The sequence below is a fragment of the Dufourea novaeangliae genome, unplaced genomic scaffold (genome assembly GCF_001272555.1).
Source record: "Dufourea novaeangliae isolate 0120121106 unplaced genomic scaffold, ASM127255v1 scaffold274, whole genome shotgun sequence".
Classification (NCBI taxonomy): Eukaryota; Metazoa; Arthropoda; class Insecta; order Hymenoptera; family Halictidae; genus Dufourea; species Dufourea novaeangliae.
The window spans coordinates 10,350-28,770 of record NW_015374145.1 but is presented as its reverse complement, the minus strand read 5'-3'; the positions used below and the strand labels follow the sequence as shown (position 1 = coordinate 28,770).

Genomic DNA, 18,421 nt, shown 5'->3' with positions numbered 1-18,421 from the left:
TATTTCAATTATGTGTTTTTTTTCTTTTCATATGTAGAAAAGCAAAAGACAATTCGGTATCGTATATGCGTGGACCAGCTGCAATGGTGTTCGTTAGCGGCGAAATATATCATTAACAAAAAAAAAATGATTTTAAAAATGCTTCCCGAATTAATATTTTTTCATTCAAACTTAACTGAGAGGTGGCAAGTAAAGCCAACAAATTTTAAAAGACTAAAGATACATTTATGACGTAATATTTTAATCTAATAGATTTTTGTACGAATGTTCGGAGTAGTAATGAGTAGGGTTTTAAGGATAACATATAACTGTAAAAATAATTTATGTGTATACAACATAATATGTATGTATATAATAAAAAATTTAGATATTGAAGTGGAAAACATTTATTTGCTTCTTTTTAAATGCTTCCCGAATTAATATTTTTTAACTTTTTTATTTTACTTAGAAGTTACAAAGTGAAATTATAAAATAATTAAAAATAAAAAGTAAAACCGCCGCATTGGGATTCGAGTAGGGTCTCTTGACTGCTCACGCGCTTAGGTTGCGGGGCATTGCGTTGAGAATGTGAATTTTCGCCGCAATGAGACGATGGCACGTCGGAGTGGGAAAGTGGTGGGGGTAAACAGTACACGATTCTGGCAGCACTGGCTGTGGCTATATGCTATATGTGGCGCTCGCGCACATGTTGTTATTGTTCTAATATGTTATGATTAAATAGATACACATTTGTATTATTTTCATTATTTTTAAACAAAATGAAGGTGAAAGTTTTATCAAGGAATCCAGATGAATACTTACGAGAAACGAAACGCGATATTTGTAAAGGTTAGTAATATCTAAATGTAGATAACCTTTAAAACTTTATGTTATTTATAATAATACTTTTATAATAATAACATCTGGATGAATTTTATAATATAACCATGTAAAAATATGAACTACATAAATTTAAATAGTACATAATGTTACTAATATATTAACAACTGTGGATAATATATCCAGTTCCTAGGAACTATGATCCAGCATTACATCCTTTTGAAGCAGCAAGAGAATATACTAGGGCACTGAATGCAGTAAAATTGGAAAGAGTATTTGCTAAACCTTTCATAGGAAATTTGGAAGGTCATAAGGATGGAGTATCATGCTTTTGTAAACATCCAACAGAATTGTCCACACTTGCTAGTGGAGCTTTCGATGGTGAAGTAAAAGTATGGAATCTTGCCCAAAAAACTTGTGAACGTACATTTTTGGCACATGATGGTATAATACGTGGGATTGTGTTTGATGTAAATGTTGAACATTTTATAACTGTTGGTGATGACAAAACTATTAAAGTATGGAAAGCAGAAAAACCGTCATTTGGTACAGAAGAAGAACCAATAAATACAATTATTAGCAAAGTAAGATTAAAACAAAATAAAAACAATAACATATGTGAGATGTAAAACCTGTAATTATAAATGGTTTATAGACTATAATTACTGGAATTTCTCATCATCGAAGAAAGCCTATATTTGCAACATGTGGTGAAGTATGTCATCTGTGGGAAGAAACCAGAAATGAACCAATTCGAACATTTAAATGGGGTGTCGATAGCTTATATGACATTAAATACAATCCAGTTCAGTCTAATTTACTTGGTAAAATTTAATGAATGTTATGTGTAATAATAAAAGGAATTTATTCAGCAATAAATATAAAAAAATTTTACAGCTGCTTGTGCAAGTGATCGTAGTATTATCTTGTATGATGCTAGAGAAACAGGTCCGCTACGGAAAGTGTTCATGAGGTTAAAGACCAATAAATTGTCTTGGAATCCAATGGAAGCTGTAACTTTTACATGTGCTAATGAAGATTACAAGTATGTTTTGAAACATAGTAAATTGTTTAATACACCAATATATACAATGATATACTAAGATTACTCTTTTAGTTTATACACTTTTGACATTCGTAAACTAAAAACTCCAGTAAATGTACATAAGGATCATGTGGAAGCTGTAGTTGATGTGGATTATGCACCAACTGGTAAAGAATTTGTGACTGGCAGTTACGATAAATCTATACGTGTTTTTGAAGTTAACAAGGGTCATTCCCGAGAAGTGTATCATACAAAACGCATGCAACGACTAGTGTGTGTAGCATGGTCCCTGGACAATAAGTATCTTCTCAGCGGTAGCGATGAGATGAATATTAGAATTTGGAAAGCTAGGGCCTCTGAGAAGTTGGGTGTGGTATGTAGTTCGAATAGTTAATTATGTTTCATTTATGATAAAATAACTAAAGAAGTATGTTATTTTAGTTGAAACCTAGAGAGAAGGCAGCTCTCAATTACAGTGAGGCACTGAAAGAAAAGTTTGCTGCGCATCCTCAAGTTAAACGAATTGCTCGACATAGACAAGTTCCAAAACACATTTATAAGGCTAAAAACGAGTTACGTACAATTCGTGAGAAAAGTAAACGAAAGTATGTATCAGTTCTTGAGAGGAGTAATAATGTAAAATATCGTTATTATTAGTTTGGCTATTTTACTATATTTAATCGTTTGTTCATAGGGAAGCTAATAGACGCGCTCATTCTAAACCAGGAGCAGTACCATTTGTTTCAGAGAGAGAAAGGCATGTGGTTCGACAAAACATTTAAAAAAGAATTATTGGTTACAGTACTATATATTTTTTTTACACATGTAATAAAAATAATGAAAAAATCTCATTGTTCTTCAAATTCATACAGTTGTGCAAATAATTTAATAAAATTGGACTTCATCATTGTAATGCAAATGTTAATTAAACACAATGCATAAATACTGAATTAAAAGCATTTTAAGTGAAGGTAAATGATAAGGTATTGACCTCGATTGAAAGTTTATTAACATTAGAGAATCAACTCCACTTGATAGAGCTATAATTGAAGTACATTCAAATGGCAAAACAGTGATAGTTAAAATACAAGCTATCGCATGTATTTTCCGCTATTTATTGCAGAGTAGAGTAACACAGACACCTAAGATAGACTTCTGTTCATGTATTTAGAACTTTATTGTTATGATAATCTAATGTGGCAGTATTTATCTAATTGAATACTAACATCTGTGACTATGCGGCAAATTCCTTACAATCAGCAAGTAACCAATGCTTCAAACAAGTAGTGCCATGGTTGTGAACCGTTTTTCTATTGCTGTTTCCCCAAACATCCCCTCCCAGAAAGATTTATTTTGAAAAAAAATACTATTTTTTGGAAATTTTAATTTTCTACCAAGTAGGTTATAATTTTTGCGCTAGAAAAATAAATTTTAGATCTTACAAAAATGTATATAGAAAAGTCGATACTTAATAGTAAAAATACAAAAAAACTACGTGCGAAGCATTTTGATGATAAAAGTTTATCTTTACAGTTCTTTTTCCATAATTTCAGAATATTCTTTTTAGGATAGGCCTATGTACCATCTTATGGGACTTCGTGTCTCATGTTCTGAAATACCGATAGTGTAAAAAGTCAGGGATATTCTGCTGCCCTCTACGTTATGAGAACGGTGAATTTGTGAACTATGTTCAATCCATTCGAGCTCAACTAGTCTAATTTCTACAGTGTTGTCGAGTTTAAAGTACGCAATGTTGTCAAATCATGAGTGTTCGGGATCTCGGAAAATCATCGAAGGGACCATGGTCGTGAACGGATTCTCTTCCGTCCGTTTGCTGTAAAGTAGACGTATTATGTAGAAGGGAGTCTTGGGTTCCTGTCCCGACGGACCTATTGTTTTTTTTTCGCGTACGAAAAAGTTATCGCGTTTAATATTGTTTTTATGAATATGTATATGTATTATTATGTACATTCGAGTAAATTATTTTATTATTCCATTGTTATTACAACAGTTTAACAGTGACAACGAACGCATGTATATTTTCAAATATCGGACTAACAGTATATTTTTATTCTATATTATTACATATAAGTGAGTAATACGTATCAAAAACCGTAATCGAAACACAGATCTTTATTACATCGCAAACATCGCATAAAAGATATTTCGTTATATTGACATTTGTAATAATTATGGATGTTGCGGGGAAATCAATATTATTGACATTATGGAACATATAACGAAATATCACTGTAACACTTAAAAAAGTTTAAAGTACCATTTATATCATTGTCCTGTGAAAATGTTCATACTTCCAGCAGCATTCATATTCCAATCAAAGAATTTACAGAATAAGGAAAAGGAATCTAAAGTTATTTTCAGAAGTTCCATACATCTTTATCTCGAATAATTTTCTAAAACATTCAAAGTAGTAGACATTTTTACACTTTTAAATCTCATATCGATTTCTAAAATAATCGATTCGATTATTAGATAATTAATAGATTCGAAGTTCGCAGCCATTAGCTCGATATTACCGATGAAAATACCAATTGCCCAGGCCTCACCACGAGGAGGTTGCTGCGAGTGGAGGCCCAAGGCAGGTAGATGGAATCACAAGTTCTACATCTACCCACCTTTCACAATAAATCTTATAAATAACTTGAATCTTAACTATGTAATACTATCGGTACTAAAATCCCTCAGCGGATGACTTCTTGCTTGAGCCTAAACCTATAAAAAACTAAGTTCCCTCGTCGGTTGTCTTCGTTGTTCAGCTTAGAACTAATATTATCTTAATATTCTAATATTGACTCTAGTATTGACTATAGCCTTAATACACTAATGCTATTAATACGAAATAACTTAAACTAAACGCAACGTAGTCGCTAATACTCAAACGAAAGAGAGACGGAATGAAAAAAGTTCCATCGATCATTTCGTTTACGCACCTAATATTCTATATACCAAGCAGTTATTAAGTCTACGATGAACTACGTTAAACTACAGTATGAACAAGATCGCGATGCAAGTGTTGTCGCCAGAGCCTGGTTATAAAAAAATGGGAAAGAAAGACGACACCTCGCGAACCCGGATCCATCTTTTACTGCCATGAAGCTTTGGGCTGGTCACCTGCGTACCAGACCCGAACCAAAGGAGTACACAAGTATGGTAGTGCAAGCGAGATTCTCTGTTTACGGAGCAGGCTCCTGCCTACTCCGCACCCTTGTACGCACGAATCTTTCTCCAAATCCTATTTGCCAGACAAAGACTAAACACGTCCGAATATCTGGCTTCTCAATGGAAACCAGAGGGGTCGGCAAACAGTCTTAGGGTACAGACCCACTGCCTGTACCCCAAATCTGTGTAGAGAATCAACGAGCAAAATGAATTAATAATAACTTGGTATGCACAATGGATGGTCACAGTTTAAGTCTATTATAAGATAAACTAAAATTAATAATAATTATCATTACGATGTGATGATGAACTTACAGTAACTTAACGGCGTGGTAGACGCTTTGAGGATGTAGATGTTGATCGATGTCTTCTTTCGATGGAATAACTGATTGGAAAAATATTTTTTATTATACAATACACATACATAATATGCACAGTAAATAAATCACAGTAAATGAATCACAGTACATAAGAAGATTAATATCGAAGCCAATGGTTCTCAAACATCTGTAACATACAAGGAATTAGTAACAAGAGAGGGGACACAACAATATGCACAGTAAATAGATTAATAATATGCACAGTAAATAAATTAATAATACGCACAGTAAATATATTAACAATATGCACAGTAAATAACAGGTTCCTTTATACGGTGATTGTCGAATGCCTGCAACACACAATGGGTTAGTCACAAGAGAAAGGACGAGTATGAGACGCGCGCCTACCCTCCGCGACGGCTCACGAGAGAGTGAGGAAGCTAACGCCTTTATGTATTTTGCGTACGTAGGTTATTACGCATCAGCTAGTTTCTTTGTTACGTTTGTTCGAGTTGAATTGTTTTTGCCAGCTTGAACGATCTTCCTCCTTGAACGACCCAAACACCGAATGGTACAGCCAGGTACGGCCATGGTACACGGCGTACACGGCTAGTTCAATAAACTGTGTGACGCAACGTCACTAGCGCGTTGGACCGACGGAGAGCACCGATATCGCGGCACGCTCTACCGTACTCTCTCGCTCGCACAACTCCCCCCATAGACCACCGAAATTCCTCGGCCCGCGTCAACACCGACGGAGAGCACCGATACCGCGGCTCGCTCTCTTCCGTTTGCCCGCTCCGACCATCTTCGGCATCGTTCGGTATGCGTCGACACCGACGAAGAGCACGGATACCGCGGCTCGCTCTACCACTCCCGTTTGTTTATAATGTTTATATTCCCCAAATAAATATCATTTTTAGCTCTCCAGTATAAATTCCTAAGACCGTTATTTATTATTAATTTCATATCGTTAAATACGGTTTTTTCTCACAGGATACCGATTTCTATTACAGTAACACAAAATAATTGCAAATATGAAACTTCTTTACCTCTTCTTGAACATTTTAATTTCATAGCCCTAAACTGGGTACCTGAAAGTATTTCATTGAATTTCTGTAAAAGATTTTACTACTTCCTAAAAGACTCCGTGTGATATTTGATAGCTTAAAAAACAATGTGCCGATACAGGGTTTCGATTTATTTACGAAACTAATCTGATCAGTTGTTGCATTCTTTGACACTAATTTTCAAGAAAATAAAACTTCTGTATTTCACTTAATTTGAGAGACACGTAGCTGAATAGTAACATTCGTTCATTAAACGTGTCGTTTAATCATTAACATTCAAATAACGTGTAAGTAAATTCATATGTAAAAATTTACCAATTGCCAGAAAGTAATTGTTCGCGCGTGTTAAGATTCTTACAATAGGCAGTAAAACTATTCACACTCCCATATAAATTATAAATATGTAACCGTTAATAAAAGCGGTGTATATATTCTCCGACATGTAGATTTCATAAACTATTTATGAAACTACATCTATTCTGAATTTATCTGTTACAAATATACAAAGTAAGGCAAGATATAAAAACGAATAAAACAAGAACATGTAAAAAGTAACGTTAATAAAATGTCCATTAACGATGCATTTAGAATAAATTGTCTTGTAGTTAAGTGAAAAAATATATACTTTTCCGTTTCATGTTTCATTACTATCATACTTATCCCTTAACCTTAAACTAAAGCATCGGATATTTTTATTCCCGTCAAATCATATAGGTACACGCAATATGAATGGAATATATAACACTTCATTTGTGCTAATAAACTCAGAATTCATGCTTTATCGGTAACGTCGGGTATTGACACTAAAATGATAGGGGGCTTCTCACGCCCTCGAAACATGGGACAGAAAATTACATTGCATGTTAGGTCTATTCTTATATCTCGTCTGTGGTATTACACGCTCGTCTGAATGTAAAAGTTCCGTGCAGATTTTGTCACAGGGGGCCAGCGATATCCGACAGTCCCTTTTCACTCGCCGCGAGCCGTGAGGTGTCGCCGCGTATATACCCGCTCGTGTGTATGTCCTGATACGTTTCTGTGTACTTCTGAAACGCGCGACAAAACTCGCTCGTCTGCATCGAGCCTCAGATGTTTGAAGCAACTGAGAATCGAGATCTGATGTGATGTTCCATTTATTCCTTGAAACTACATGCATAGGTACGTTATGTCACGATACGAATTGTATGTTATTAAATATAGTCTGATTTATATCGGGTTTGGGCTTATTTTCATCAGTACAATCTCCTACATTTATTCATAACATTTTGAAGAAAGTACACTGAAAGGAGTAAAAGTTAAAATTTTTGTTTATGCGTGATTTATTTTGTTGCCTGCGGCTAATAATAAAGTATCAGATAACATGTCTAGTCGCCGAGGCTTGGCTGGGCAGAGCCTCATCTCCGCTAACACCTCATAAAGCTGTCATTCCGGCTTCAGCCGTCCGACCCGAGCTGGGGAATCGTTGGTTCGAGCCGGCTTGAGTCACTAGACTCGAGTCCCCATTACTACTTAAAGGCGCCTCAGACCTAAAATAGCTGTAAAATGGGTGTTTTCAAGGCGTCATGTGCTACCTGGGATTGACTGATGTTATAATGTATTTGTCAAATATGGTACTAAATTGTCGAAGGATTGAAATATAATGTATTTTAGAAGGTGAGTAAAGTTTTTAGGTATAATGTTAGCTCATAGATTAAATTATATTATTTTACTTAATGTTTATTGTAATAAATAATTTTATTGAAATTATACAACGCATCGCTATAATGATTCGTAAACCGTTACAAACTTGAAGCGGTGATTAATGTGTCGCTTAGCGTAGATTACAACGATTAATTAATTTTCCTTCATTTTCGCAGCGCATTTATCTTAGCAGACATTAATAAATTTGGCGATACAAAGGATTTTCTGTACCTTCCTCTCGATATCCAAATACAATGTTCATAAACTAGGTAAATCATGCTGAAATTCTTTATTCTGTGTATTTTTTCGAAGGTAATGATAAGCGATTGTTTCTGCAGTTACTTACTTTACTTTTTGAAGTCCGCATTATAGCAGCTATGCGTTTGGTTGAATCTGTTTAAATAAATCAATGCGAAAGAAATATTCTGTTCTCTTTTTTTTTACACATAAACCCTAGATATGGCATGGAGTGTGTTGTATTCAATTTGTTACCAGCTACTTGAACCCACGTAAGCTTCTTATTAAAATACTATTTTATAATTTATCAGTTATCATCTGTCTTAGATGCGTTGCTTTATATAGGATAAATTGACGGCCTTTGATTTTACGGTAATTTGATCCGATGCGTTCGTATCGTTCGGTGGAAGGCTGGCAGTTATATAGGTAAGTTACCCTGATAACCAGTTGTGTACAAGTTTCGAGCAAATTGCCAGCAATAAATGACAACAGTTGTCTCAAAAACGATAGCCATTTGTTTCCGCATTTGACTCGGGTTTTGCAGGCAACGCCAGCTGACAAAATGGTAAAGCAAATTGGCAGAAAGTCTTGCAACTATGTCAAATGTAGGACAAAACCAGAACAAGGTTTGCGAAAGCCAATTTGCTGCCTATGTTGCTGCCAATGTGCGCGCAAGTTGTTGATAGCAAATCTTGCATCAAACTTGTGGCCATAACTTTATAACAGGCAGTGGACAAAATTTGGCTTTGCAGGTTTGGCTGACTGGATATCTCATTTCCTTTCTTATCCTGTACATTGAAAACAATTGAGAAATAGCAGTCGCGTGAAAGATCCTCTTAAAATTCTATGTCCTTGGGCGTACAAAAAGCAGCATACGTTTTGTTCCGTTTCACTAGACAATGTCAGCTGATACACACACACACACACACATACATAATCATCTATCTGTTTCCACGTTTCTTCCTTAATATTCACTATACGTACGCAAATTCTGTACAAGACTAGGTTAGTCGACCGATTAAATTACCACTTCGAAGTTATTTCTTCTGTCGGCTTCAATGTTCCATAGAATTCTACGGTTCGTCTCGTCGGTGTTCCAAGGATACAGCCCTTTCTGACGCTGCTGTTGAATTCTTTTAATTAAATATAAGTAGTATGGTATAACAATAAGTATAATTTATATACATATAAACACATGTACATTAATCTTGTGACACTCTATTATAGTCGCCGTGAAACGTCAATGACAGAATCCCGAGAATTGCTTTTCTATTTTTCTCGCGTTGATCGAAAATTAAACTTAAACGATTCGCTGTCCCATTTATTCGAATTCGAGGTCGTACACCGATTTAACGCGCTACTTTCACACGATAGTACGTTACCGGTACAATTTCAGGAATTAATCATCTAACGGAATGCTACCGATGAAACTTCATTTTCTAAACTAAATTTCGACCACGTCGTAACTCCAATAAATTTTTCCACCAGTTTATTCGAAACGATATCTATTCTAAAAGCGTTCGCAATAACATTAAAAAATATACGCATCTTGTTCTTACGTTAATTTTCTTTATTTTGCATAAAAACTGATGCAAACTCATAGTCAAAGTTTCAAGATCTTACTTCGCAGAGCTGACACCAGGATATGTTGGCAGGTAGCTAGAATAGCCCTGAAATATTTATCTGTATTTTGATTCAATATTATGTATTGGTATTGAAGATTTAATTCGCGCCTCAAGCCACGTTCTGCTCGTGCACGTGCAACTCGGAACAAAGAACGTGTCTGAACCGCAAATTTGCGTGTCATCTCTAAAATAAGGAATTCGTTTCCCTGCTGTGCGTCTTCCGACTTTTGATTCGCCATTATTTCCGTTAATAACAGGCGACCATTAAATTCCTTATTTTATATACACTACCATGTATGTATCATCGCGAAGACATACATAATGTTTTATCGGATGCGCGACGTTTTTCATTTTCATTACGGTACGTTTTCGATCGCGATATGTATCAAGAAATTCCTCCGTTCCTTGATACGTGTGCATATACATATGTTTGATACAAAAGTAGTGCTGAATTCAAAATGACAGCACGATTTTATGATTTCATATGAATCCTTCGTGTTCTTAGCGACACGCCATCTTGTATAGGTATATAATTCCGTTCGTAAAGCGTAATTCAGTCTCTTGTCACTTCTCAGAACGAATTCGCTTCGGTTTCGGGGCGAAATTTCAAAATTAAACATTGTTAGATAAATGAATTCTGTCGTATTATTTTGATTGCCAGGTTCATTCTACACGTTCAAGTCGGCCATCATCTTGCGGAAGTCAGCGAGAGTATTGTAATCGGGATCTGAATCGATGTCTGCGAAGTCTTTGTTGGAATCGCTCTTCACGAAGCTGGGGTTGTATCGACTTAATGACAATGGGCACGGCAGTAATTCTGGCATCACCGAGTGGTGAGTAATTAGGGCAGTCAGTGTCGTGAACTCCTTTGTAAAACCCTAAAACAGAAGAAAAAGACAGTCATTACCTGTAATCAGTATTAATTATTGTATGAGTACCCTATTTTAATAGGTATAGATATAAGTTTTAGTACAATGTTTGTAATTGTAATAACAGTCATAAATAAATATTATTTCCTGATTCATTTTGCAATTTAAAATGTATTTTGGGATTTCCAAAAATCAAGGCCTTTATTCTGACTCAACTGCAGATCTTGAAACCAAATCACTGTTTCATAAATTAGTTTCCTGAGTCAGAAAGAAATCATAGATTTATTTCATCTATTAAAGGTTTTATTAGATCTAGAATAAAATAAAACATATTAGTCGTCTTTAATAAAATTTTTACTATTGTGTTGTCCACATGTAAATTTAGTAGCTATAAGCAAAATAAATCTGCAGTTTAATTATGATCGTTCAGAATTGAAAAATAGGAAATTATGGTCGTACGTTGGAAATTACGGTCATTTCATTTTTTAATAGAATAGTATAGAAACGTTTCAATTTTTTAATTTTATAACATTAACTGTCACTAATTTTTTATTTCATACGTTTTGACATTTCTCATGAGAAGATTATGTTCTTTGCGGAAAGTTTAGCGATGCTTATATGTAAGTATTTTACGCTTTATATTTTATGTTTGATATGTTGAATTTGAAAATAACTGTTAACATAATTAATTAAAATATATAAATATCATACGATGATTAGAATTTACTATGTTCCTAACATTATAATCCTTTCTTTCTACAAAGAAATAAACCTATAAAATTGAAATTGCGATATTTCATATTTATGAATCTGGTATTCTTTAACATTTTATTTTATTTCGAATTTCTATCGAAGCGTTACATATCATTGTATGCAATTATAGAACTATTGGTACCAATACGCTTATATCACCAGGGATATTCTGAACGTATTTCATTTTTATTACTTTATAGTTCAATTGACTTTCATACTACAGTGCATTATTTATCCATTAAACGAGCTCGGGTCAATATTATCATGTGTCGTACGTATTTGAATCTCACGGCGTATTACTAGAGCGATGCAATTCCAAGCGAAAAGAGAGGGGAGAGTTTTGATTTCCCTGCGGTACATCCAGCAAAACTCATTTATACTGGTTTCAGAGATTATCAAAGTCCGCGGACCCATTTAATTTATCCTACAAGGGAAGTTCGATCATTTAAATACACGTACCCAAACGGCAAAATGCACAATGGGAGTAACTTTATGCTCGCACCATATCTCCATTATCGTATTTCAGATCTGAAAGCTTTCGCCCAAACACAACATTCCACTGTACCAATTGACATTCATGTGTAAAACGATTAGGTCGAACATTTTCTGTTATTAACACATAGTACTCTTTTATTTCGTTCAAGACATAGTTTTAATAACAAAGCATTTTATTTGAGGACAGGATTGTTATGCGCGTAATGTTATTTTTGAGAATTTTGTCAAGTGCTGTTCTTACATTAACTATTCATTCTAAAACAATTTAGTTTGAGAAAAATGATAAAATTATAGAAACCCGTTCTTATTGCTTATTACGGTAATTTCGTATTCTTTGGAATCGTAATGAATTTATACTTAACACAATCGTATTTAAAAATTTTCGATTACTTTAAAATACTCTTCACTCTTTCAATTCATAACCCAAAAATGGTTTGTTTTAAGTACAATACCTTGGATGTAAGTACATCATATCAAATAATTATGTTTCCTTTTTTACCTAGATCATTCATGAAAAATAATTGACAACTCATAAAACGTTAATTGTATATCGATATATCCACATGGTTTGTCCTGAAAGTTTTCAAATTGTAATTAAAAAGTTAAAACAGCAATTTTTCATATGATATCCATGCTTCTTATCAGCATTTAGTGAAAGTAGTTTTTTTCTGAAATGATACATTGTTTATGATAATTATACAAACACTGGAATTATACAAACACTGAAAATTAGTCTTCATTAAAATGGCGAAGAAAGTAGTCGTGAGAGCCCTGTGAATGTTAAAATGATTTTGGATTGTCGTTTCTTTCTCTTCGTTTCCAATTTAAGTAACGGGGATTAGTTTGATGTTGCTGAATCCGACGAATTCGAGGATAATGAAACTATGAGGTACCTTTTGAGACCAAAATGTTGTGTAAATATGACTCGTGAAGCCAAAATTTCGACCGATGTCCTTTCTACTACCTCGAAGAAGAATTATCAGAGCGATTTCCAAAGTTTCTACAATTACTGTGAACAATATGTATATCTTTTTTTTTTAATTTGTTTATTTATCGTCGCAACGACTAAGGATCATTAGCGACTACAATTACCAATTATTTACATGAGTTGTCCAGTAATTACAAATATATATATAATGTGATACATAATGTGTTTTGCGTATCTGGGGTCTATTCTAAATATAGGGTAATACAGTTTAATATAGTTGATTACAGGTTTTTTTTTTAGATCTGCGTCGTTGATGAATGATAAAACTTTTGTAGTTTCTTCTGTTTTATCCAAGCAAGCCTTAATGTCCTTGGCCAATTGTACCTTTCTTCTAAGGCCCGGGGCACACGAGCGGCACACATTATTTTGCAGTCGCATCGATTTGATGCCGCGTTCTGGCAGTACATTCATTTATATGGAGCAATTCACACGTGACGCAGGTTTCGGCAGCAACTTGTTTGCGTCCTGTTTGCGTCAATTTTGCAGCTGCAGCATACGAGCGGTCAAATAATCTTAACAAGTAATAATTACCTGATTTTAGTAATTATTTTGATTACTTAAAGGAGCATTTAATACTATGTTTTCCGATTTAAGGGAAGATGAGGTTAAGTTTTGTAACTACTTAGAATGAGTGTGGAATCGTTTGATGAACTGCATATAAAAATGAATATAAACGTTTTTTGAATAATAGAAGGTTAATGAACTTATAATAAATGAAGGAACTATTGGTAATTAACAAAAAAGATATCAAGATATATACATGTAAAACAGGAATGAAAAGAAAAAAAATGAAGAAGTAAAATACTAAACTTAAACACTTCTTCTGTTTCTGTTTATAACATTTCAAACTTCTATTTTAAATTGTATTTTCGGATCTATATTAAAAGTCTTTATAATTGAAAGTAGTAGTTGTAATAATAATAAATCTCCATTCGGTTTTTGTAATGTTTCTGGTGATGTCATACGTTTAATCATCATATGTCTTCTAAAAGTCGTTTTCGTTTTGATGCTGAGGTAATACTGCTTGCTCGTGCAATAAATATCACATAATAAAATAATTGACTGTCCGCTAAGATATTAGCGTCACATTTGCGTTTTGCAATATCTGCGTTTATTTCAGAAAAAGCAAATTTGCCGCGAAATTGACGCCGAAATCTGCGTCTCGTGTGAATTGCTTCATATACCTAAATGAATGTACAGTGGCCGAAATAATGATAGATTCACATTAATTGGTTGACATACAAATGTGTTTTGTTTTATTTTTGATTTTATTTATTATTATTTATTCTTTCTAATACAATTAACAAAATACACAGTTCAATTGAATAACATAATGTTTATTTGTGTCAGTTACAAATTTTCTATTACAAAACTTGAAATTTATGGGCGAAATAAACATTGGTTCATTATATACTTTTGCACAAAAAATGTAATAAATAAAAAAATAAAAATAATTTAATACTTAGTTTGTCCTCCTTTGTTTTGAATCACTTCAAATATTCTACGTGGCATTGTCTCAACTAGTTTTTGTAATGTCTCTGATTTCATTTGAGCCCATGCTTCTCTGATCTCATTTTTTAATTCAAACACATTAGAATATTGCTTGCCATTGGTGTATACCTTCCTTGCTAAGATTCCCCAAAGGTTTTCAATAGGGTTTAAATCCGGACTTCTTGATGGCCAAGGTAAAACTTCAACTTTCATCCTCTCAAACCAAATTTTAATCGTTTTTGCACGATATATTGCTGCATTGTCGTGCTGGAATATTAAATTAGGCCCACCAATTTCGTCTCCATACTGATCCAGGACATATTCCAGTAGTTTCTGTTATTTTTCGGCATTTACTTTTGGTGGAAACCACATTATTGGGGTCTTGCCGTTGTACCCGAATGCAGCCCAAATCATTACACCCCCCCCTTCATGGACTTTTGTCATTTTTATTTCCTTTTGGTCTTGCAGATCATCTCAATAATATTGAAACCTATCAGGGCCATCTAAATTAAATTTTTGCTCGTCTGAGAATATCACCGTTTTCCATTTTTCAGTCCACGACATGTGATTTGCCGCAAATTTTAAACGTTCTTCTTTGTGGAATTTGGTTAATGGTAGCTTTTTCGCTCTTTTAGTGTATTTAAGTGTTCCACTCGATCTTAAAACTTGCTGTACACGTCGAACACCAACTAGCAAGTCTAATTTCACTTTTATTTTAGACGCATTAAGCTTATTTTTTCATGCTTCTTGAAGAATCTTCCCTTTCTCTCTGTGACTTATGTTGCGTAATGCTCGGTTTATAGTTGTTAAGTTTAAGAGTTTAGTGGACTGTATATGAGTTGCATTTGCATGGAACGAGCCAGGATGGAAACGGATGTCTGGTGACAGCTGTGTGGCAAGTAAATGTACACATGTTGGCTTTATGATTACTTTATTGCGTCAATATTGGTTAAAACAATGAGTGAGCCAGAATTCAAAGTATGCATTGAACCAATGAGTGATCAGTTTATTATCTATGAATTGAAGAATGAATATGTAAACTATGGATGGTGAATATAACAATGAGTGGCCAACATTAATTGATATTTATCAACTCGATGCCTGAGCAACATAATTGATATGAATAGAATCAATAGATGAGCACGCTTAAAAATGTGAACACAATAAAAATGAGTTGAATTACACTGAGTAAATCGTGTGAGTTAGGCCATGAGATTCTGTTTGATCAAGTCAAATTTAGAGTACTTTTTATTATTAATTGAATGGCCACACTATGAGTGGTTCTATGGTAATAGAGTCTACGTGTAAGTGAGACTTGAGTGTTTACCGTGCGGATGAGTAACCATTGCAATGATATGCACAGCGAGGTGGTCGTAAATCACCTCGTGGTCGCAGGTGGTTTGGTCAATGGCCGATCAGCTGGTGATTATTCGGCGTGAGCTGGTCTGTTGGTGAGTTGCGCTACGGTGTTGTATAGAGTTGTTCTTATCGGGTAGGTGTTCCGTCACAGTATTCACGATTTACACGATCAGTGTAGATTTGTGCACAAAGAGTCACACGAACAGAAAACTGTCGAGTCGTACACGATGCGGTTCATACCACGACCCGAACAAGAGTGTCAGAGTGAAACGTCGTTTCCGCCCGCTTGTAAGGAAGACGGATGTGACGTTCACTGTTGATGATTGCAATTAGTGCGTTCGCTAAGCGTCACGCACGCCACGGGCCGCGATTGGCTCGTGGTGAGCGACGCGCACGCCACGCTCAGCTATTGGCGCGTGGTGTGTGTGACTCTGCGGTGATGATGCCAACCATTACCGATGCATCGTTCATGGCTGATCGGCTGTTGCATGGTCGGTTCGTTGGTGATCATTGGGAGGTGCTGCCCCCGTCAATTGATTTGTCTCAATATTGAACAACTTAATTTTAAACAAATAGTTGTAATCATGAAACTATGTTTCATGATCTTTCAATCCTCCTTGAAATTTCTCTGTTTAAGAGACCCATATTGTGGAAAGCAATAATTTGGCCCTTTTCACTACCATTTAACGGTTTTCCCCCCCTATTATGATTTAAAAGTATTAAACGAACATAAACTATTTTTTAAAATGTTTGAAGATTATACATGTTTGTACTTACCATAGCTTAGTTTAGTTTAGTTTATAAAGAGTTAACCCGAAGGTGAGGAAGTGCAATCGCCCCCAATTCCCCCCCCCCCCCAAAGCCCAGCTGTGACTCAAGCGTCTGTAGATATTTCGTAGCCCTGCAATAGGACTACGGTAGGCGTTACCCGGGGATGCTGTTTCCCCCGACTTTCCAACCGTCTCAACTTTTTTAGGCCCGGGCCACATGGAGGTGGGGAAGTACTCGTGCGGGGGGCGGAGAGTCACTAGGATCGTCCCATCCCTACCTAATATATTAGCTAAAGATGTATGGACGTCGGGGCAACCGATCCTTCGTCTCCTGAAGTGAGTATCAGCTCACTCTTTGCTTCACCTACAGACCGAGTCTGTACAAGGGTGGTAATCATCGTATGTACCGTCGTCATTGAAAGAGAGCTGTATCGCCTATTTCAACACCCTATCATTACCTGCCTATGTCCCGAATATTTCAGGTACCCCCCTTCTTCTGTTTACCCATTATCAAATTACCATCCCCCAATCAAGATCAAGAAGGGAGTCCCGGGACTCCAATAGCGATACATGAGGAGGCCGTTCTAGCCGACCTCAAGAAGAGACGTGGTTGGTTTGGTCGATCACTTCCCCTAGGAGCCGCAATGGACCATAAACGAATCCATCGCCAAGTGAATTTAGTCTAATTAAAAGCTGGGTTATGAATTTAGAGTGGTGAAAACGAAGTAGAGTAGGTCGCGTATACCCCCTCGCTAGTGTGTACAAGGAACGGAACGCAGAAAGACAACCCACCGGACTTTACCGAAATTTCTCCGAGGAGTAAATATCAGGTACATCAGGGGCTATCCCCCGCGTTCTGGGTCTGTTATCGCACCCTTCCCTAAGGTTGATGCCCTCTCTCTCCGACGTACCACGGACGTTGCAGCGCCTGCCAAGCTCCCCATGACCCGTCGACGATTGTGTTCCAGGGTCATGGCTTTTACCGGCACGTGCCTGTTAAGGCGAGGTCTGTTTTAGTAGTACCTTACTGATACGTTCGGTGCTTCGTCCGCAATAGACTGCCTTCCTAAATATGATGGTCACGGAGCTCGTTGGGCCGATATCTCGCAAAGGGATGCTCTTCATCTTTCCGAGACTCGGGTTACTAGTATACGCTCCGCTGGTCGGTATCGCATCCGGGCCCCATCGCGTATAAACTAGTCAAATGACACGGTCCACCTGAAACGGGCCCTCCCCCCGTCCCTCGGACTCGAATGGGCGATTCTGTTAATTAGTATCTTGTCCCGGTTCCAAAGAAAATTCGTCCGTTGATCCTCCCAGTTCGGTGCCTGACCACGCATCTTTTTCCATTGTACTGAAACGTTGTACTTACCATACAAAAATGTTCAAAAAATTGCACTGACAAAACTATTTTTTAAATATTTCACCGTAAACCTAAGATTATTTCGTATCCTGTATACGATACTTTTCAATGTGTTTGCTAAAGAAGTACGTCTTTACACTAACGCTTGTAATATTCGAGTGACTGCTTACACAGTGGGCAGGGCATATTCTTGTGCAAAAATAACAAACAGCACAGTACGTTTCCGAAAACGTAAACAGAAATAAACACAGTAAACCAGCCGACGCGGATAGTGAACCTATCATTATTTCGGTTACTGTATGTAGATATGTACTGGCAAACCGCGGCGTCAAATCGATGCGCCTGCAAAATGACTCG

At 35.9% G+C, this 18,421-nt stretch overlaps 1 protein-coding gene across 1 annotated transcript; it reads left to right on the top strand.

Moving 5' to 3' along the window:
* Positions 1-634: 634 nt before the first annotated feature.
* Positions 635-2,646, top strand: LOC107191472 (DDB1- and CUL4-associated factor 13). The gene is made up of 7 exons (XM_015580532.1): positions 635-828; positions 1,006-1,403; positions 1,475-1,643; positions 1,717-1,864; positions 1,937-2,237; positions 2,306-2,469; positions 2,559-2,646. The coding sequence occupies exons 1-7, from the start codon at positions 759-761 to the stop codon at positions 2,644-2,646; spliced, it is 1,338 nt and encodes a 445-aa protein (XP_015436018.1). The 5' UTR covers positions 635-758.
* Positions 2,647-18,421: the final 15,775 nt, after the last annotated feature.